The following is a 23,025-nucleotide window of genomic DNA, read 5'->3' as shown; positions in this document are numbered from 1 at the left end:
GTCTGTAATAAGGTCAGTTGTAGTCATGTCAGCATCACTAGTAGTCAGGAAACTTGAAGTGCATCAATTTGTTTCGTTTAAAAAACTCTCAGCTCTCATTTCATACTCTGTTTACTTTGTGGCTTTCATATGAAATTGAACTGCCAAAATTGCTCAAAGAAAAATTTATTACCACCATTCCTTCATTTGATCTTGGGAACAAGTAAAAGTTGTTGATGGTGATGAGGATGATGGAGACAACTGGAATGGTTTGCTATCTGCACAACCAATTGAAATCATAGTTTCCTAATAAGCAATTTGTTGGCACACAATATAATTTGTGTGCAATCCAAATGACGAGTTGCATGATCAGTAGCAGGAGAATTTTGAGGAAACAGTTTATTATAAATTTAAGGAATTTGTAATTAAACAGTGCAGCTGTAAGAACTTTCAAAGAAGGACATTCTGCAGAAGATGTAGCCACTTTAGAGAAGGTAATGAATGATTTTCGGCATGGTGCTTGCTTGCTCTGATGATGTTTACGATGTCGTTATTTATAGTATCGAAGATGTGTAGTATGCTGTTAGTGACTTATAATAATTACTAGTTGATGATAAGAGTCTCATGATAGCTATGTAAATAATTGTTATTTTCAACTTTATGTTTGTTATATGTATTTAGTGACAAAAATTTATAAATGTGCTGCAATGGCCAGCATATTCAAGAAATTTATTCTGACTGTATGCACGAAAATTTTGACTTAATTTTATATGTATGTAAACATGATCAATTAGATTGAAATAACTTTTAAATATATAATTTCCAATGGTGTTTTTTCTAGAGAACTGTTTAATGAAAGACTTTACAACTAATTTTGTGATAGAGTTCATGTATATAATTGTTAAAGACTGTAATAGTTGAAATTGTTTTAATTCACTGTGTGAGAAGCTGGTTTCAGCTGACTGAAATTGTTGTTAACTGAAATGCATCTTTGTGAATAATGTATGATTACGAACTAGTAGTATTTTTTTTTGCTTAATTGATGATTCGTCTACTTTCTTGGTTATTGTTTGTAAATCACCAAAAACTGGATCGACATCAAATGTAAAGTTGTGACTGTGGAAAACATTGCAATATTTGAAAAAACCTCTCTTGACCGCATCATTCATCTATGGAAAGACACAATGAGTTATTACAAAGAGGTATGCCCAGAAAAGATCGTACACGGTGGTGATAAGAACAGCCATATTGTTCATGATAGATAACCAAGTGGTGATAGTGATTATGATTAACCTATAATCTGACATCTGCTTAACAAATATAGACACGTCGAAAAGGATGATGATGAGTTCTGCTGGGTGCTCGAGCTCTGATGGTAGTGACCAGATTGGCAGCAATGCATGCAACAGTTGGTGTTAATTCTTTCTAATTATTTTTTAAATATTTAATTTTAATGAAATGTCAATGTAAAAATTATGATAAAAATATTTTGTTTCTGCTGTTAGTATTAATTTTCATTTATTTATTTCAACCCATCAATTTTACCAACTTGGCAGCTCTGATCTTACGTGGTTTGGATGGCTTGACAACTGAGGAATCCATCCAGACGGCTATGACACAGTTTGTTAGTGCTAAGATCGTCAACTGTCGAGTTATGAGGGATCCCATGACTGGAGTTAGTAATGGATATGCCTTTGTTGAGTTTGGATCCGTCAAGGAAAGTAAACAGGTTAGTTAGTCAACGGTTGTGTGTGTTGGGATAGGAGTATCTGTTGCTACTGCTGCTGCTGCTGCTGCTGATGCTTTCAGTGATGATGTTAATGGTGATGAAGATGATGCAATGATTGATAGTTTGATGACTTCCTTGTTTTATTTGAAGATCATGCAACAGTTGCTTGACCAGGACGATCCATTGGAGGTGGATGGGAAGGCCTTGTTTGTTGACTATGCAAAGAATACTTTCACAACTGCGTATGTATGCTCTGTTCAGTTGCTCTGTTGTGTTGTTTATTGTACTGTATGTTGTTGTGTCTCATGTGGCAGATTATGTTTCTATGCATATATTCCTTGTATATTCCTGCTAGTAAAATGTGCGTGCATGCTATAAATGAAGAACAATTTTTGAGACAGGATATCCACTTTTGAATCTGACGCCCAGATGAACACCACTTCTTATTACGAACAATCTCAACAAACGTACAACAATGCTCAAGGTTTTGTATGGGCATTCATTATATTTGCATACTTTCATGTTATAATTATGGGTTGAAATAGTTCAGTACTTTCATTCATTCAACTTTTAATTAGTTGACTCATTCAAAGTTTAAATCCTTCATCTAATTTCAGACATAACGGCCAACCAGGCAGCAGCTGTAGTACAAGCTGCCATGCTGAAAACAACACAGAATAGGAAGGCTACTGCACTGATCCTGCAACAACAGCAGCTACACTACCAGCAACAAGCAGCTAGTTCCTCGAGCTTACTGGGCCCTTATGTTGCTCCAGCTACTGCTCTTGCTTCTTCAGCTGCAGCTGTTTCAACAGCAGCAACTGCTTCTACAGCATCTTCATCTGCTTCTACCGCTCTCTCAACAGCTGTTACTAGTTCAGAGTACCCTAGATACCGTGAGTTTACGTTCATGTTTCATACTGTTAATAAATAGGTTCAATAGTGAGTCAGTGGTAAAAGTATATTCATTTGTTTTACTTTAGCTACTCCTGACACATCAAAATTTACTTACGATGAACCATCTGGCTACTACTACGATGCCTCAACATCTTTCTACTATGATGCTAAGAGCCAGGTTACATTTTGTTCTACTTGCTTTATACCCATTCTTATATTATATCTATCATCACTGTTTGTACTTGCGTTAACGTTATTATGTTGCTGTATTATGTTTAACAACTGTTGTTTGCAGTATTTCTACAACACGCAAAAACAACACTTCATGTATTGGGATGGTCAACAACACACATACATTCCTGTTGCAAGTGCACAGCAGCAGCAGCAGCAACAACAACAAACCAATGCTGCCGAGTCCACAGTCACTAAACAAAAATCTGAATCTCCTGAAAAAGTTAAAATGGCCAAAAAAATAGCAAAGGTAGTGACTGTTCCATTTAGGAGAATTAACTCTTTAGCATAGCAATATGATAGCTTTGATCTTAAATGATACAGTCAATCTTATCATTTGTACTACCATAATTATTGATACAGGATATGGAAAAGTGGGCAAAAAAGATGAATTCTCAGAAAGAGTCTAAGAAGTTTTCATCTGATCTACAGGTGCAACAACAACAGCAATCATTATCTTCGTCGTCATCATCATCTGTGGCACCTGATCTCTGCTACTCACTTCTTGAAAAAGTATGCTTTTGTTATAATTATAGTAATAATAATTTTTATTCCTCTTCTTGGTGTTGTATTAATCATGACGTCATAATTACGTCATCACACAGTCATCAGCAAGCAGTAGGAATACTCTAGAAAGATTGGACGACGTATATTCACATAACAGCACGTCAACTGAGGTTAGATGATATTCCTGCTAAATATTTAGCATTTTTATTATCATTTTTATCATTAATATTAATTTTTAATTTTGTTATTATTCCATTTAAAAGCCTCCTGTTAGCAGTTCATCGTACGCAAGGAAAGATTCCCCAGGATCAATGATGTCGCTCTTCAATTACGACTCGCCCACACGACAACAACAACCCCAACAGTATGAAGATCAACATCAACAACAACAACAACAATCTTCATCAGCGTCGTCGTCAACAATGACATCAACTCCTCAGCCTAATGGTAGTAATAATAATATATACAGAAGTGAAAGTGACATGATCGACTGGGCAAAGATGACCTGCCTGTTGTGCAGAAGGGTATTTACAACTAAGGAAACATTGGTGAAACATCAGCAATTCTCTGACTTACATAAGGTACTTGTATTTTTTTTCGTTTGTTTTTCTCGATTTTGTTTTCTCTCGGCTGGAAGTGATTATTTTGGATTTGTATTTTTTATGTGTTTGTTTTCTATCATATTGTATAATTTTTCTGTGCGTGTGTGTGTATGTATGTGTGTGTGTGTGTATGCGCGTGTGATTCTTTTTGCCAGCTTGTCTTTTCAGAGAGAGAGAGAGAGAGAGAGAGAGGGAGAGTGAGTGTGTGTGTGTGTGTGTGTGTGTGTAGTACAAGTGAGGTAATAAGTAATAATAATAATAACTATTAAACATTGCAAATGATTGATGATGTTATGGCAATAACAATTCTCTAGAAAAATTTAGAAGATTATCAAAAATCAAGAGGGGAGTATTCGGATGAAGTAAGTTTCATTATAATTAGTACAAACTTTACACATTTGCTTGTGCCTCTATGCCTTCAGTTGTACTAAAAACCGTTATTATTTAATGTTTGTTAATTTTTTTTATAATATAACGATTTTATTTGAATTTGTTGTGTAGATTTTTCAAACAAGTGTTTTTAAAAAGTCATTTAATCGTTACTGTAGATTTCATTGTCAATACCAATCTTGTAATACCAATTCGATACCTAAATTCTATTACTAATACCCATTCTCAATGCTCAAGGCTCAGCAGTATAGAGATAGAGCTAGGGAGAGGAGGGAAAAGTTTGGCGAGTCAGACCCACCACCGATGAAAAACAGACGACATCGAGTGGAGGCAGAAAGGAAATATGTGTTAGTTGTTGTTGTTGTCATCAGCGATGTTGTTAGTTGTTGCTGCTGCTGCATCATTGCGTATGTACAGTTCGTGTTGGTTTTTGATATCGTTGGTTGTTAGTAGGATGTTGATTTAGTTATTAGTGGCATTATTAGAGGTAATTTCAGTCAGTTAGTTTTTTAAAGACGCATCGCATTTATTGATCATTATATTTCTGATCACGCGACAGCACGGAAACACCGACTCAAAATGGGATAAAGGAGGATAATGTTGGCAACAGGCTTCTGCAAAAAATGGGATGGAAGGATGGACAGGGATTAGGGAAGGCCGGACAAGGAATTGTTAACCCAATTGAGGTCATTTTTTATGCTAATTTATGGTTTATTGTGAAATAATTTGCTTTTTTAAAGTTTCCCAGTGAAAAATTTTTTCAATACTCAATAAATAAATAATTTAAATTTGACAGGCGACAATGAGGCAGTCTGCAGCGGGGTTGGGATCTAGGGGAAGTTCATACAATGTCAATCCATCTGGTTCATATCATGATCGATTAAAAAGCACATTTCGGGCTTATTTTGATGAAATTAATTAACTTTTAATATATTTTTCGTTGTTTTCTGTAACAAAAACTCAATCTCTTCAATTTATTTTTATTCATCATTACGCATGTACAGTTCGTGTAACATTTGTACCCAAATATATTCTTATTACTGTCAATTGTCAATAAAGTTATATGGAAAAAGTTGTTTGTGTCTGTTTGGGGACGTATCTTTTTATTGTTTGAATGGTCGGAAATGGGACTACTGTTGCATCTGGAAAATAACTCAAGAGATTAAAAATATCGCACAAATCGCGTCAAGTAACTAGACGGCAATATAAATTATTTAAAGTACAGAAAATAAAGGACTATTAAAGGTACATGGTGTGTTCAAAGTTAAGTAACTACAATGGGTTCGATTCATTTTCATCTAATTCAATCCTAATTCTAGCTATTTGATTCAACAATATAATATGATTAATATATATTTGTATAATTTTGTTTTACAATCTTTCGGAAATTCCATTTGAAATGTTGTTTCACCTATGATGACGACAAGAACACACCTGGTGAATGTTTCCTAAGTGCCTGCGTAGTTACTATTGTGTTGCTAAGTGCTTGGTTCTTAAGCAGACAAACATACATACATACATACATACATACATACATACATACATACATACATACATACATACATACATACATACATATGTACATACATACATACATACATACATACATACATACATACATACATACATACATACATACATATGTATGTATTATATTATATACATTCATATATCCGATAATAATGTGTGTAATTGTTTATATATGTTTTATTAGGTAGGTATGTACTAAAAAGTATGTTATACTCATGTTATATGTGAGTTGTAATGTAATGCATTGATTGATTGATACGCTTGTTCGCGTTAACTCACCTAGAATACATTTTCAGTGCTGTTGAATTTATTTTTTCAGTTTTACAATTTATCCACGCAATAAATTAAAATTAACACAACTTTCCAACGAATACTTGAGGGGTAGTAATTGAAGAAATAAATTCGTGTATGCGCAGTATTTTGTATTACCTGAATTGACCGAATTGATCAAACAAATGACACTCCTGGGAAAGCAACCCCTTGCCGAATCACTTGGTTCCAACAGATCAGCCATCAATGGCTTATCAAAAATCATAAAACTCTTCCTCCTGCTGTTCGTCATCCTCTGCCTCTTCCTGGCCTATAGATGGTGGGTGCTGGTCAGCACAAATAGAGATCTCTACAATGAAAATGAAAAACTGAGAGCCAATATTAAAAGGAGTAACGAATTTCTGAAAAAGATGCAACAGATGAATGGGGATGTTAGCATTTCATTTTAACTCTTTGCATTAGTCAAAATAATTATTATAGAACTTTGTAAAAAATGAACATCTCTGATGAGTTATAATTTTTGTGGGTTATAAAGTGCTTATCTAGAGTTTAAAATAATCTTTAATTAAATTTTATATCTACTTTGTCTGATGTACAGTTGAAAGATTGCCGGGACGCCATGTTCAGAGAAAAATCTAAATCTCAAATGTTTGCCAAGAACAGTGAGCAAGAATCTGAAAAATATCAACAGGTGATGTAAGACCCATCCATACCTTGTAATTTTTTTAGATAAATTTGACAACATTTTGCTTAAGTATTCCATATTAAATAAGGAATTTGTTGTTAAAAATAGCTAAAGACGGATTTGAATAAATGTTCTGATGACTGTGCAGAAAGAACAAAGATCTTGGAAGGCAGACTAGCAGTTTGCCAGAACCAACCCAAAGATGTAGTACTCTTCATTGCAATTTTTAAAAATTTTTATCACAAAATAATCTCTGCTATAAATTTATGAATAAAAAATATTCTTATATAATTGTATTTTGACAAACTATATATTATATTTTAAAATTTTCACAAAACAGGCAATGAAACAACCATCTGCTGGAAGTATGTATATATTTTCATCATTCTTTGTGTTTATTATTTTAAATTTTTGTGAAAATAAAATAAACATATTAAAATTTTAACTAAATTATTAAGCTTTAATTTATATTTCATGTATAACCAAACTCAAGTGTAAAACTTAGTATAACAAATATGTGTAGATGTAAGTAGAACCAGCTCTACCCACCGTTGGTTTCTAACTGCAGGTTTTTCATTATAAATATATACTATAATCAACCATACATGTTTTAAAATTTTTCAGTTTTAACAATGTACACACCAGCATACCAATGAGAAATTACACACAGCCTAATAGCTTGTCTGCATATGTTAGGCATTGTATGAACATGTATGTACGCTACAAATACATCAATTAATTATCTCTAGGCATCTTTTTTCAACTACCGAAATTGATTTCTCCCAGTACCGTTAACATTATTAACAGCATGATTCGTTGCTATGTTCTAAAGTACTTTACAAACATGATTATTTTGTTAGAACTGTTAGAACATCATTTGTTCATATCTATCATATCAAATTTATCACATCATCACATTATCACATCATTACATCATCGCATCATCACGTCGTCGCATCATCACATCATCCTATCATCGCATTATCACATCATCGCATCATCACAGATGGCGTGCAGACTCCTCACTCAACTCAAACACCCGCTAACATTTTTGCTTCTAAAACAAATCAACCGAAGCAAGAGCGTCCTCCATTTTTGGGGGGCAAACCTTTTGGACTTCCAGACGATGGCAAGACCGACAAATCCGGCAAAACGTGGGCGGACAAACAGAAGAACATGGATCCAAACATGGGCAGGCCCAACATCACCCCCTCCCCAGACGGCGTACAGGGCAACATACCTCCTAGGAAGTTTACTTTCACTGAAAGACCCAACGTCGATAAGAATTTGGTCAAAACAGATGATGTGGATAAAAATGCTGCCAAGAACGTGGACGCTGGCAAACCCGGTAACCCGGCTGGTGGAAATTTCGATCAACAAAAATTTCCAAATAAATTGAAAGTTGCGGCAGATAAAAACGTTAACGACAACAAATCTGTCAAGAAAGATGCGAAAGGTGATAATGAAGATGATGACTACGATTACTCCGATCTTTCTGATAAGGAGACAAAACTCGCGGTAGGAATAACTACCAAAAAATCTGCTGCTGCTGGCAATGTTGGTGGTGGTAATGCCGGTGTTACTGGTGGTGCTGTCAATGATGGAGGAAAATCAGGAGGAGGAAAGGACAGCAGGCCTGGCTCCAAAAGTATGTGGCTGTTCAATACCTCAAATTGAGAGTAATTTGATTATTTTTACGTAATTCATAATACACACGTATCACGCACTCAAATTTACGCGCGCATACAAGATAATTCCGAACAAACATTTATTCCAAAAGTTACTCCAGGCCTTCCAATGAAGGGTGACCAAGATGTTAAAAAAACTACACCATCTGGAAAAACTGCTACTGGCAAAATCGGTCAGTAACTATTTCATCGGTCAGCTGGTTGCTAGTGAAATTAGTTTATTTACTCTAATGAATTAGTCGTATTCTTACAAGTTGCTTCATAATTGAAGCATTATTTTTTAATAAATATTAGATTAGTTCACTAATAATTTGTTTCAAATGAATAATTAAGCGACTGTTATTATTTTTATAATAAAATTTATATCTAATCTCTGTATTAACTCAACCGACGCAGATGATGCTAAGAAAGATGAATACGATGATGGTGATTACGGTTTGTGATGATGATGAAAAAGACGATGATGGTGAAGATGACGATGATGATGAAGATGATGACGACGATGATGATAATGACTGGCAAGAATGGCATTAACAGCGATGATGACGACGACGAATGATTGTGTTAGTTTAGTAACAATGATCAACATAATGATGATAATAACTTTTACAGAATAACTCTCTCAAGAGCCATGATGAAGAAGGAAAAGACGAAAAGTATGATGACGAAGTGATGAAGATGACGATGAAAATAATAAAATTAAAACTAATAAAGACTATTGTGACGTCCGCGATAGAGTTACTTACAAACTATGGATATATATATATATATATATATATATATATATATATATATATATATATATATATATACAAGTGTATCGCGAGTTTACCAGTTAGTTGTAATCATTAAATCCATGATTACAACCAACTGATGAACTTGTAGCGACTGTAATGTATTTTATTATTATTATTTTTTCGACCATTGAAAACAATATCATTACCCGGCCAAGTTTCTTTCTGATGTGATATTTTGTCCGAACAATGTTTTGTATTTTCTATCAATCTCCACATTAATAATTAATTACAATTATTCATTAATAACATTAATAATAATCATGAATAATATTAATTATATTAATAATTTTTATTTTTTTCATAATTTAATATTGCTATTGCTTCATCGTGCACATTTTTTGATAATCTCTGGAACAAATTACCCTATCAGGTTATATGCGGGTCGTTTGGATGTACGTTGCTAGGGTATATCAATACCAGATATGCTATATTCTGAATAGTCTAGTATGTATGGGGGTACTTTATAAGGTATAAATACACACAATTTATATATATATATATATACTTGTTTTTTTTAGAATTATTTACAAATATTTATTTATTTATTTATTTGTAAATAACGGGTTGCTGTATAGTATAAGCTTGATTTATAAATGCTTTTACGTTTATTATACAAAAATTCAAATTCAGAATGATTATTTTGATTTAATTTTATATCTTTAAATGTTGTTATTAACAGAAACATACATTCTGTGGTAGTAAAATCTTTATTTAGATACAATTTTTAGTGTTTTGTTCGTTTGTGTTATGCAGGCAAGCTTTTGAAAGCAAACATTTTGCTTTTCACGCACACATGTACACGCATACAAACGATTAAGCACACACACACACACACATGCGCGCGCGTCAGACGGGCATAGAAAAAGCGCTCAACAATTCATTATTCATGAGCTTCGGCAGGTGCAACCTGTTTCCGCCATGCGCAGTCCATTACCGCCATCTTGACCAAAGAACAATAATCTGACCCAAGAACAATTAAACAAGCTGTAAACAAACATTATGACGTAATTATGTGAGACGCTGTATGTTATTGTGTGTATGTATGTGTGCGTGCATGTGTGTATATACGTGTGTTTGTAAGTGCACACATGCGTTTTGATAAAGAAGATGATGATGACATTGATAATGGTGATGACATGACGAAGATGGTGGTGAAGAGGATGATAACAAAAAAATTAATTTATCAAAATGCCGTTGAAATAATTACTAACGAAGTTGATGGGGATAAAAATAGACACAACGTAGGAATGGCCATTAAAAAACATTTTCTTCCAAGATCTTTCTTTTGATAACACGGCCAAATTGTACAATGCTTTGATGATGGTTTCAGTGATAATGACGACGATGATGATGACGGTGATGAAGATTGTGACGTGATGATGAAGATGGTTCCAACAATGATGAGAGAAGATGATGATGAGAAGGATGAGGATGAAAGTAGAAATGATGATGATAATTATACTGTGACAATGACGATTTTCTTGATGGTAATGTGATTTAATGATGAAGTCGACGATGATGACGATGACGACAGTGATGATGACATTGATGACGTTAACGATAATGACGACGACGACGATGATGATGATAATGACTCAAAGAGTTAAGCGCTACAGAATTCAAACAGCTGACCTTCTTCTGACAATTTCCTGTCGGTCAACATCAATCATAGCAAGTTGGACATACTCTCTCTTTCTTTCCATCTCTCTCTCTCTCTATATATATATATACATATATATACATATATATATATTTCATAAACCTATGCATATATATATATATATATAATTAACATATATATTCATATATGTAATTTATAAAGATTTTTAGCTGAGAATCCAGACGCAAAATTACATGACATTAATTAACATTGGCGAATGAATGAACCTTTATAAAAATGATCCATCTGAAATATTCTTCATCAACTTGACTGAAATAATTTAAATATGAATGAATTATAACGAGATAAACAAAAATATACAAAACTGAAAATTATAGTGATATTTCAATACCAAAATTCCACCAATCACGAACGAGTACGCTCCTGAATAACCAATCATATTAAAGTTTTTGAAATCAGTTGGATGCTGACAACCAATCACGTCGAAGCTTGTTTGAGGATTTGTATAAATATCCAGCTAACAAGATATTATAATTTGTCAACCATTTATCTGTTTTAAAATGAATTTTATTACTTTTCTAATTTCAATTTTTCCCGAAAAACTCCAACATAGTTAAAAAATATTAACTATCACATTAACTTCTTTTTCAACAACAGCAACAACAACAACAACAACAACAATTACGCAATAACATTAACGGAAACCGTCACAACTCAGACGAAAACATGAAGATACCTTTCAGATGTTGCAAAAAAATGTTGCTTACAAGAAAGGTTGATTCATCAAAGAATAATTTGAAATCTGACAAATACATCTGAGAATGTCAACAAACAACAACACCATTGGCAACAACAGAATTGTAAATGGCATGAGTCCAATTGAAAACAACGACAAAAACAACAACATAAACATTATATTACCCAGTGCAAATAACGTCTGCAGTGGCGTCAGTAACTCAAGAAGCATGGATAGCAACAACACAAACACTGCAAACAACAGCCCTAACACTAGCATAATTAATACTGCTACACTCAACAACAACAATAGCAGCAGTCGCAGCAGCAATAGTGGCCACCACATTCGAAAAAACAACTACAAACACGTGCCCCACCGCGAGAAGCCAGCGCATTTGGTGGCAAAGAGAAACGCCAGAGAACGTCGGCGCGTGCAGGCCGTCAATGGAGCGTTCTTGAAGCTAAGAAAGCACATTCCGTTTGGAAATAAAAATAAGAGGTTATCGAAGGTTGGTTGTCATTGTTGTTGTAGTCCTTGTGTTGATAATTTCAATGAGCTCAGAGTCGGATTTAGTAGAGGGTTCTGCCTTGGGGCTTACACAGGGAGGGTCCTATCCCTCATAGATTTAAATGAATACACTCAAATTACGAAAAGTTAGCAAGTTTTACGATCATTTCTCGGCAAACATTTTTTTCAACCAACAAGACCAGCGCAAATATAATTTGTTGAAGTGGCAATTTATTTGTTATATCATTTGCATTTGACTTTGACAAACTGTTACACTATTTTATGAAAATGGTTTTTAGGCAATAAATTTTGTAAAATTTTAAGAGGAGTTTTTTTATACTTTTATTCTGAAATTATTCTACGGCCTTCAGACGTCCAAATCTTGTCTTGGTTACAATTGTTAAAATTTTATCAGTGTCGTTGTTAATATTGTCAGGTAGTCTTGCAGTTGTTTTGCTCGATGGTAATACAAGGTGTTGATGTTTGGCTGTGTTGTTAGCGGTTGGCTGTTGTGCCTATCTGGAAGTGAGGATAAGTAATTGTCAGGTAGTGGTTGTTGTGTGTTCATGACGTGGTTGTTTGTTGTTAGGTCACATTTTTAAAACTGATTTGTAAAAGGTAGTAGTGCTTTTTCGTCAGGATTTTACAAGAACGCAAAAATTTTTATTGAATGTTAGTGCAGTTCTAAAGCCTGCGACTTTTGTTGTACTTCTGATACTGCTACTGCCATTTTTTGTTCATTTTCATCTCTTGTCGTTATTTTTGATAGATTTTATTTTTTTTAAACGTTTGATCATGTCTCAAAGGCATGTTTCAACCATTGTCGACAACCTCCTCAATATTGCCCCATAAAAACTTCACCACTATCACCACCAGGTGAAAACCTTAAGATGCGCTATAGAGTACATCAACCATCTTCGCTTCCTATTGGACAGTACAAATATGACGTCACCGACGAAGCCGACCAATCAGAGCGCAGAGAGGACAGACTTATTAATATCGAGTGATGAACAAACTTCATCTACTGAATTTTCATCCCCAACAACGCCGAACTCTATTTTTCAAAATCTCCCTCTGGTCAAGGTGACCTTGCCCTTGGAAGTTCGTCATCATTACCATGATCATCTCCACCACCACCACCATCATCATCACCATCAGCAGCAGAGATCCTGGGAGTCCGTGTGTGATTTTTACAACGAGGAGTTTATAATTTATGTAAGTTGAATTTGCCATATTTTTTATTCAATTATTTATTTATTTTATTCTAGGTTATTTAACATCTCCAAATATTTTAAAACTAAAAATGCGGACCAACATTTTAATGAAATTTTTTTAGAAAATAAATTTATTTTTTCAAACTTTATACAATGGAATATTTTAATTTCAGTGATTCATGGCGATTAAAAGACAGCCAGACCGCAATTTTTTTTCGATTTTTAAGTCCCAAAAATCGGCAAATCAACTCCTGAAATATAATTAAAACCTATTTCGTCATTTTTTTCATCATTATTGATAATATTTTCCAAATTTCTTTGATCTTCATCATCAATTTGATAAAAACAACTTGTGATTTGAACAATTTTTTCTTTCACAATTATTATCACCCACCTATCACCAGTTATCATCAACGGCATAGTCGTCATCGTTATTCATCACCCTTCTTAATATAAAAAACAATAGCCAACAAATGAATGAACAATAAACAAACGAACGAACGGACGAACGGTCGAACGAACAGAAGAGCAAACAAACGTCACGGAGAAGCACATGAGGGTAATAAATCATACAGCGGCACACTTTTCCATTCATTCCACATGAGAGAAAAACTCTCGCAAGATGTCAGAAGTGACTGCGAAATCTGTTTTGTTACCTGTTAATTATATGAAAGTTGATACGCAAAAATAGAGAATTAGTGTATCGAACTTGCCTTTTTCTTTAGGTATTTACGGATATGCCGTTTGGTATAATTGTATTCTTGTTTGTGTATAATTTGTATAGAATAGCATAGATTTCCAACAATTTTGTATTGTTTTAATTGATTCAACACAAACTTCATAACTGACGACGATAAACCTGTGTGTGTGTGTGTGTGTGTGTGTGTGTGTGTGTGTGTGTGTGTGTGTGCGTGCGTGTGGTGTGCGTGTGGTGTGTTTTTTGTATGTACGTGATTTTTGATACAAAATAAATGATACAGTTTGTTTGTGGATGAAATCGTAGAAACAAACTTCCGACAATGCTTATTCATTTATTTATTTAATTTTAAATGTAAAAGAACTAGACGTCAATCGGTAAGAAATGTTATTTATTTTAAATTTTAATCAATTGATTAAAAAAAATTTATATTTATAAAAATATTTTCAAGTTTTTATGAATTAGTTAAACAAATAAAAATACGAATGAACGAACGAATGAACGAACGAACGAACGAAGGAATGATGAATGAACGAATGAGTGAATAATAAAGAAATGAATAAAATATGTCCAATAAATTTTGTTGAGCTGTTGTTCACGTTGCTGTGATGAAATTAGTTCATCCAAGAAAGATTTATAAGATCTGAAGTGCTACATAAAGTGCTACATTTAAATATTATTTTTCATTTATTATTTTATTATTATCATTAATATTATTATTTTCATCATCATCATCAACATCAACATTATTATAATCACCGTTATTATTGTCATCAAATTGTCACTTACATGTAGTATAAATATTAGCAAGGATATAATAATAATCAAGTGGCGAGATGGTTTATTTAACGAGTAAGGCGTCTGACATTGTTGTCGTAGTAACCGGGTTTAAATGCAAGAAGATCCGCATCTATCACACCCAATGGGTGCGTGATGCGTGTGTGTGTGTGTGTCTTGTTGACGTATTAATAGACGTTTTGCTTGGCATTATCATATCTTGCGGCTACAAACAACATGGTATTAGTTTAGCGTGTTATACAAAAATACCAAAAGTATTTGTATATGTTGTTATAGCGGTATTGAATTATATGGCATTAAATCAAAAAATTGAACTTAAAATTCCAAAAAATCCATGCAAGAATGATGGATTGTTTGTATCTGTTGGTATTTATTCTAAGAAAGCTCGAAAATTTAAAAATATCAATAATAAAAATTAACCATAACAACAACAACAACAACAACAATAATAATAATAAGAATAATAACGCTTCTGATAACGTCTAAAATAGATCGTAATTGTAATAATAATAATAGCAATAATAATAAGATAAGATAATAATAATAAGAATCAATATAATTGCAATGTATACAAGTATTTACACATCGTATCAGTTACATGAGGAAAAATATGCACTAGTATGTATGTAAATACCCAGTTATTAATGATGTACAATGGATGTCATACATCATATATTTGTACAAATTTTGTACAATGGCAATAGTAGTACACATGTGGTAGTACACTTGTCGTTGTACACTTGTCGTTGTACAATTGTCGTTGTACGTTTTAATGAAGCAGTGGTCTGATCATTTTGTCTGTACATTTTTTTACGTAGAATGTATACGTTCGTTTGTCGGTTGCCTTCCGTGATGGTTATATGGGTTATGTGGATTTCTCTCTCTCTCTCTCTCTCTCTCTCTCTCTCTCTCTCTCTCTCTCTCTCACTCTCTTCCTCTCATCTTCTCTCTTTTTTTCTCTCGCTCTCTCTTTTTCTCTCTCTCTCTCTCTCTCTCTCTTGGTGTGTGCGTGTGAGTGTATGTGCTACAGGGGACAGTTGTTATTTAAGTATGATCATTTTGTGCGCATACTTTTTTACAAAATGTACACCACAAATTTAGCGTCAGACGCTATGCAAATCTTCAAAGAACTAAATACTAGAATTATATTTCACGTTGATACTGATTTATCTTGTGTGTTAGCTGTTTTAAGTTTTGTTTAGACAGGCATGGAAAATAAATAAAGTGAAAATGTCAGTTGACGAACGACAGGCAGACGTATTAAATGTTTCTTAAACTTTGTCGTTATAAAATATAATAAGATACAAACACACGCACGCACGCACGTACACAAACACGCACGTATACATTACACAAAAATTACCAAAAATCACACACACACGCACGGTCTTTAACATATGCAGATATATACATTAATTGATGTGCATCTTTTTTTGTATGTCTGCTTGTATAGATGTTTGGATGTATGTGCGTGTGTGTGTGTGTATGTGCGTCTACATTTGATTCGTTTGTTCGTGGCCATTGTAACCATATGTAAATTTTTCAATTGTTGCCGATGAGGTAAAATGTTAAGCTGTTGTTGTTGCTGATATTGTTGTTAGACTGCATGTAGTTGTTGTTACTGCTGTCGTTGTTGGTTTTATTTGCTTTGTGGCTACCGGGCTGTTGTTGTTGCTGGTGGTCGTGGCTTTCTGTGGCATGAGTTTCATGGTCCTCAAGTACTTCAACGTATTTGAGGTTGACGTCCGTGTCGTTAGAACTGATTTGGTTGAGTGATACGTTGTTGTTGTTTGCGTTGTTGTTTGCGCCGTTCTTAACGCCAACGCAGTCACCACACGCAATGAAGTTTTGGTTGAAAGCAACATGCTTACTGCTAGCATCCAGGTTGCAAATGCTGGCCTTGTTACAAACCTCCTCAGAATTCTCTACAGCACGCTTGCTTTCACAACCATCCTTACTACAACATTCACCTTCGAATACCTCATCACTTCCCATCTTCAGCATCTCACCTCCTCCTCTTCTTCTTCTTCCATCTTCTTCACATCTCTTTTTTCCAAATCTATCTACCCCTTCAGAATTACCATCGTTGAAACTTCTGACACTCAGGGCTCCCGCCCCGGCCAGAGAAGTTGGACGGGTGTGGCCCTCATCGTCGTTCGCCGCCTCAATGAAGTTGTCCGCAATGGAAGGGGCGTTGTCGTCGAAGCAATCCGACTGGCGTTTGAGTTTTGAGAGGGGGTAGCACATGACGGGCTGACACCTCGGGTCCACGTGGCAACAGACGACCTCCCTGAAAGCGTCTCTGAAGTCTTTTGACGAATGGTTGTAGATGAACGGGTTGATGACTGAGTTGGTGTAGGCCAGGCAGTTGAAAAATATGGAGAGGATTTGATACAAGTCGCTGTAGGTTGGTTGATTGGATGATGGTGGTGGTGTTTATTTGTGTGTGTGCGTGTGTGCCTGCGTGTATATGTGTGTGTGTATACACGAGTGTGTATCTCTGTGTGTGTTTGCTGTAAGAGTTTAATAATGATCATCATTATTATCATCATCATAATCAAAATTATCATCACCATTTTCCCCACAATTTAATACTATATAATAAAAATCATCATTGGCTGACTTTTGGGGCAGTGCATCGTAATAATGCAGCAGCATCTGGATGTGGATTGGTAGAAGGAAGGTGAAGAAGGCGAACAGGACCGTCACCAGCATCTTGCCGGCCTAATGTTTTTCGTTCATTTTTCAATCTTTCATTTGTTCATTTCTTTCATTTGTTCATTCATTTATTAGTTTGTCCGCTTATCCATTTGTCTATTCATCATCCATTCATTCATTCGTTTGTATGTTCATTTGTTCGTTTCTTCTTTTTTTATCCATCTATCCATCATTTCATCCATTTTCTCGTTCACCCGTTCATTTAGTTATTCATTCGATCATCCATCCAATCAACCATTCAATCAACTATTTAATCAATTATAATTATCCAATCAACCATCCAATCAACCATCCAATCAACCATCCAATCAACCATCCAATCAACTATTCAATCAACCATCCAATCAACCATCCAATCAACCATTAAATAAACCTGTCTGGTCTTAAGCTCTGATCTGATCCTGGGTCTGCCCTGAACAGTGCAGACGGACATCCTCTTGCGATAGATGTGGTGAATGATCGAAACGTACAACAGACTTATTGTAAAAAGTGGCAGAACGTAACTGTGTGCATGCGTGTGTATGTTTGTGCCTGTGTGTGTATGTTTGTGTCTGTGTGTGTTTGTGTGTATGTGCTTCTGTAGATGCATGTGTGCTGTATGCGTGTGTATGTGTGTTTGTTTGTGTCTGTGTGTATGTTTTTTTTTATGTAGTGTTTTACTTTTTTGTTTTAAGTTTGTTTGTTGATATATGCAACAGAATGTTGGCTCTCTGGCTTAATTGTGCTGCTGAAAGGTGGGTCGTTCTATGTAAAATTGTATGCATCCTAGTTTAAACGTGTTTGAATATGTGTGTGTGTGTGTGTGTGTGCTTCTGCGTGTGTATGAGTGTGTATGTTTGAGTTTTAACGTCTGTATGAGTGTGTCTGTGTGTGTATGTGTGTGTTTGGAAATAATAAATAAATCAATAATGGAAAAGATTTAGGAATTAATAATTGAATAAATAGAAAAAAGATTAATTAAATAAAAATATTAACATTAAAAAAATTAACACTGACCCTTTTCAATAATCATCATAGTAACGATCATCATCATCATCGTCGTCATCATCATCATTATTATCGTCGTCGTCTTCATCATCATCATGACAATCATCATAAATAACGGTAGAGGCTCAACAGTCTTCTTCTCCCTTATCATCATCATCATCATCGTCGTCGTCGTCATCTTCTTCATTTCAATTCCCATCTTCATCTTATCAAAACAGATCGTAAATCAAGGATTCTCAGCATACATGTAGATACCCTATCAACCAGCCAAACAAAAATCTAGGCAAGAACCAAACAGACAGACAAATAGACAAACAAATAAACAACCAGACAGACAAACAAACAACTAGACAGACAAACACCCAGCATAAAAACAAACAAACAACCAGCAAACCAGACAATCTGCTAAACAAAGGTAAAACTAAAGTACCATACAGATACAACTAAACATAATGCCAAATATACAACTATGCAGACGAACGAACAAGCAGACAAAGAGAAAGGTTAGACATACAAACAACAAAACAGACAGACACACAGACAGACACACAGACAGACACACAGAAAGAAAAACAGACAGACACATAGACGGACAGACAGACAAACAAAAATAAAATACAATCTGATATTCCAGCAAAAAAAACATCCCAGTATGTTTTTATATTGATTTAATTTCACATTTACCTTGACTTTTAGTTATTTACGGCATTTGGTAGTTGTAGTAATACTACTCCTACTACCACTACAGCAGCAGCAGCAACAGGAGCGTCTTCACCATCATCATCACCATCACCACCACCATCATCACCATCACCACCATCATCATCATCACCCTAACGATCTTACCCCAGAATAAAGAAAGCCCAGCCAAACTTGAGACCGACATCTCGGTCGATACTGCAGCGAATATCGACTCGGTAATAGAACGGTACCGGTAAGCTGAGGGCAAAGGACATGATCCAGACGCAGGCGATTGCCATTAGGATCCGCGGTTTCGTTCTGAGGTGTCCTGTGGTCGTGTTCCTTACCACCACCATATAACGTACTATCGTGTGGTTGGTGTGGTTGTCATTTATATAGGGGTTATTATTCTTATTATTATTCTTATTATTATTGATGTTATTGTCATCGTCGTTCTCATTTCGGAGATTATATTATTGTTGGTTGCTGCTGTTGTTTAGACGTTTGTTGTCCTCATCATCGTCGTCATCGTCACCATCGTCGTCGTCATCATCGCCATCTTCGCCGCGACCACCAACCATCTTTATTAATATAACTTCCACGGGAAACTTTCGACAATGGCCGTCCTATTTTCAACAAAAATCTCGAGACTTTCGATTCCTAATTTAATGGCACTTTGAAGCGTAACTTGAAAAATTTGTTGAAAATTTCGCTAAAATGAACTCTCGTTGTTTTATTTATTATTTTTCAATTAATTAATTGATTAATTGATTGATTAATTGATTAATTAATTAATTAATTAATTAATTCATTCATTCATTCATTCATTCATTCATTCATTCATTCAGTCATTCAGTCATTCATTCATTCAGTCATTCATTCATTCTTCCGTAGAATAATTTATTATATTTTCACCTCATCTTTATTTCGATGCATTTAATCTCGCCATAAATCAAATTCCCGACTCATATCTACATCAAGAAACGCCTACTATATCAACTTTTTGTAACATTATTTTTTGTTTTTTAACGAAAAAATAAAAACATCTCGGATAATTTTTTTCTATTAGGCTTCAAATTTTGCGTGGTCGTGATGCTAAAAATTTTTTTTTTGCTAAAAAACAGTTTTTCAAAAGTATTCGAGTTAATTTCTTAAATGGCATCAAATGCGAGTAAAAATATCATTAAAGTGACACCCACACATCTTTGCATACATTCATCATCATCATCATCATTATAATCTTAACTTTTATAATCATCATCATCTTCCTTATTGTCGTCGTCATCATTCTCCTCATTATCATCGCCGTCGTCATCATCACCACCATCATCATCGTCATCCTCATCATCATCTTCGTCATCATCATCATTATCTCTTTAAGAATCACATAAAGTTCTTGAAATGTTAAAGGCGTGGGTTAGATGATGCCAGTTTGGCATTCGCTAACGAAATTTGCAATAAAAAATAACATGAAATACTTGAAAGAAACTTAAAAGTATTACATATACATATACTATGTATGTATGGTGTATAAAAAATATTCATACAGTGCTATATATAGCAATATGCATAATACTATATATAGTACTATACTGCATGTAGCCTACGTTGAATGGATGAATGAATGAATGAATGAATGAATAAATGAATGAATGCATGAATGAATGAATGAATGAATGAATGAATGAACAAACAAATAAACGAACAAACGAACGAACGAACGAATGAATGAATCTATGAATGAATGAATGAATGAATGAATGAATGAATGAATGAATGAATGAATGAATGAATGAATGAATGAATGAATGAATGAATGAATGAATGAATGAATGAATGAATGAATGAATGAATGAATGAATGAATGAATGAATAAATGAATGAATGAATGAACAAACAAACGAACGAACGAACAAACAAATGAATGAATGAATGTATAAACGAATGAATGGAGGAATGAAGGAATGAGCGAGGCATGACTAGAAGAATAAATAGACAGAAGTAAATAACGAAGTATGTCTTCAAGCAATTTATTGTATAAAGAAAGCCTACAACGTTCATTAAACAAGAAAAAATGTGCCATTCACAAAGAGTTACCAAAAAAATTAACTAAAACAAAAACAAATAAATAAATACTAATAAACAAATTTAAACAAAAACAAATGAAAAAATTTTTTTTTCCTCGATTCGGTGCAAAAATTTCGCAACTGATAAAAATTTCATAAATGTGGAACATTCTTGGACAGAATTTCAAAATGACAGATGCGTTTGAATCGTAAATGCTAACAGAAAAAATGAAAAATTATTAATTTTCGTCGAATTTTAGAATAAAAATTAAGAAAAAACAACAAAAAAACGCTTGTATTTACACATGTGTACATCAACCAACAAATCATCAACAATTTAAACATTGCACACTAACAAACAAACCAGTCAACCGACAAACAAACCAACAGCAACAACATCATACAGATGATAAGTTGTTAATATATTCAAAAGAATGCAGACGTGACTTTGCTTAGAACATTATTCAATGGATTGAATTTGAAAACTGCCACTATCGACAGAGCCATTTTGTGTCCCACACTAAAATGTTAAATATAAACATTTTAATATAAACAAATATAAACAAAGAAACACAAACAACTAAATATACAATTAAATCATTATAACATACACACATATGTATATCCAATCCATCCACGAACAAAAATCTGCATACAAACATGTTTACCAGAAAGCATACAGACGCATACAAAAATAGATGCAAAATTACGCACACAGATACAAACATACACACAAAACGATATACAATCAGAAATACAGAAGCAAAGAGAGACATACGTGCAAAGGTACATGGATGCGCTGGCTTGCGGTTTGTTTACTCGATGAAATACTTGAAGGCAGGTAAACATACAATATGTGTTGTATGTATGTATGTTTGTACGTATGTTTGTATGCATGTATGTATGTGTGTATGTATGTATGTATATGTGTATGTTTGTATGTATGTATGTATGTATGTATGTATGCATGTGTGCATGTTTGTATGCATGCATGAATGTATGTATGTATGAGTGCTGTGTGCATGCGTCTATAAAAAATTTTCGCAGAATATGTCAAAGTTGAAATTGAACCTTCACCGGCGATGTTTGCTAAAAAACATCAACCAAACACAAAAACATACTAAGACATTATTATTAAACATGGAAAAACTGGCAAACATTAAACATACATAAATACGAAACTAATCATCAGATTAAGACATTCAAAACATAAGCATCTACAAGCAATAAGCAACTCTAATTACATTTGCTATTTATTAAATGTATTAACATCTTAAAAAATAAAAACTTGAACGCATAAACATTGAAAATTACTTTTTGTTTAACTAATAAAATTACTACATTTAACTTACAAAATCATTCAGAAAAGACGAACGCTTATCGTTAAAATTTGTTTGAACGTATCCGAAAGTTTAACATGTTTAACACTTATAAACAAACACTTCAACTGCACATAAATAAACCAGCAAACATTGACATTTTTAAAGACAGAATAGTTGTGTACTTTTTATGTTCTCAAGAAAACATACAGCAATATAGTTTTTTTTCTTATTTTTTCAAAATAAAAAAACGAATTTACCTATCTATTATTCTTGTTTTTTGCGCAAATAAATAATTTTATTAAAAAAAAAAGGAATTTAATTAAATTTTTTCATATGAAAAATCAATCTGATTCTACCCTGGAAAGCAAATGCA

The 23,025-nt window shown here is 33.9% G+C and overlaps 4 protein-coding genes across 4 annotated transcripts in view; 3 read left to right on the top strand and 1 right to left on the bottom strand.

The window, feature by feature from the left end:
- Positions 1-2,690: 2,690 nt before the first annotated feature.
- On the top strand, positions 2,691-5,257 carry HELRODRAFT_87741 (hypothetical protein; the record flags this gene model as incomplete). Its single annotated transcript, XM_009029518.1, has 8 exons — positions 2,691-2,783; positions 2,901-3,086; positions 3,200-3,268; positions 3,607-3,924; positions 4,260-4,349; positions 4,582-4,682; positions 4,895-5,021; positions 5,132-5,257. Coding segments are annotated over 8 exons (1,110 nt in total), but the record flags the coding sequence as incomplete, so codon positions are not given.
- A 914-nt stretch (positions 5,258-6,171) lies between these two features.
- On the top strand, positions 6,172-10,269 carry HELRODRAFT_193813 (hypothetical protein; the record flags this gene model as incomplete). The annotated part of the gene is made up of 9 exons (XM_009029535.1): positions 6,172-6,566; positions 6,734-6,826; positions 6,929-7,024; positions 7,161-7,185; positions 7,827-8,468; positions 8,601-8,681; positions 8,905-8,943; positions 9,676-9,773; positions 10,156-10,269. The coding sequence occupies exons 1-9, from the start codon at positions 6,321-6,323 to the stop codon at positions 10,267-10,269; spliced, it is 1,434 nt and encodes a 477-aa protein (XP_009027783.1). The 5' UTR covers positions 6,172-6,320.
- Positions 10,270-13,327: 3,058 nt separating this feature from the next.
- Positions 13,328-14,188, top strand: HELRODRAFT_193812 (hypothetical protein). Its single transcript, XM_009029534.1, has 2 exons — positions 13,328-13,384; positions 13,557-14,188. Exon 2 carries the CDS (start codon positions 13,861-13,863, stop codon positions 14,044-14,046), a length of 186 nt encoding a protein of 61 aa, XP_009027782.1. The 5' UTR covers positions 13,328-13,384; positions 13,557-13,860; the 3' UTR covers positions 14,047-14,188.
- Positions 14,189-17,146: 2,958 nt separating this feature from the next.
- The window catches only part of HELRODRAFT_87810 (hypothetical protein), a gene marked incomplete at both ends in the record, with an annotated part of 8,637 nt that continues 2,758 nt past the window's right edge, over positions 17,147-23,025 (bottom strand). The window contains 4 exons of the mRNA XM_009029524.1: positions 17,147-17,279; positions 17,502-17,593; positions 17,970-18,222; positions 19,511-19,628. Coding sequence (XP_009027772.1) covers positions 17,147-17,279; positions 17,502-17,593; positions 17,970-18,222; positions 19,511-19,628 — 596 coding nt within the window. The remainder of the gene's footprint in view (positions 17,280-17,501; positions 17,594-17,969; positions 18,223-19,510; positions 19,629-23,025) is intronic.

The sequence above is a fragment of the Helobdella robusta genome (genome assembly GCF_000326865.2).
Source record: "Helobdella robusta unplaced genomic scaffold HELROscaffold_60, whole genome shotgun sequence".
NCBI classification, from domain to species: Eukaryota; Metazoa; Annelida; class Clitellata; order Rhynchobdellida; family Glossiphoniidae; genus Helobdella; species Helobdella robusta.
Note: the sequence above shows the minus strand (reverse complement) of the source record. Positions and strands in the feature narration are given on the sequence as shown.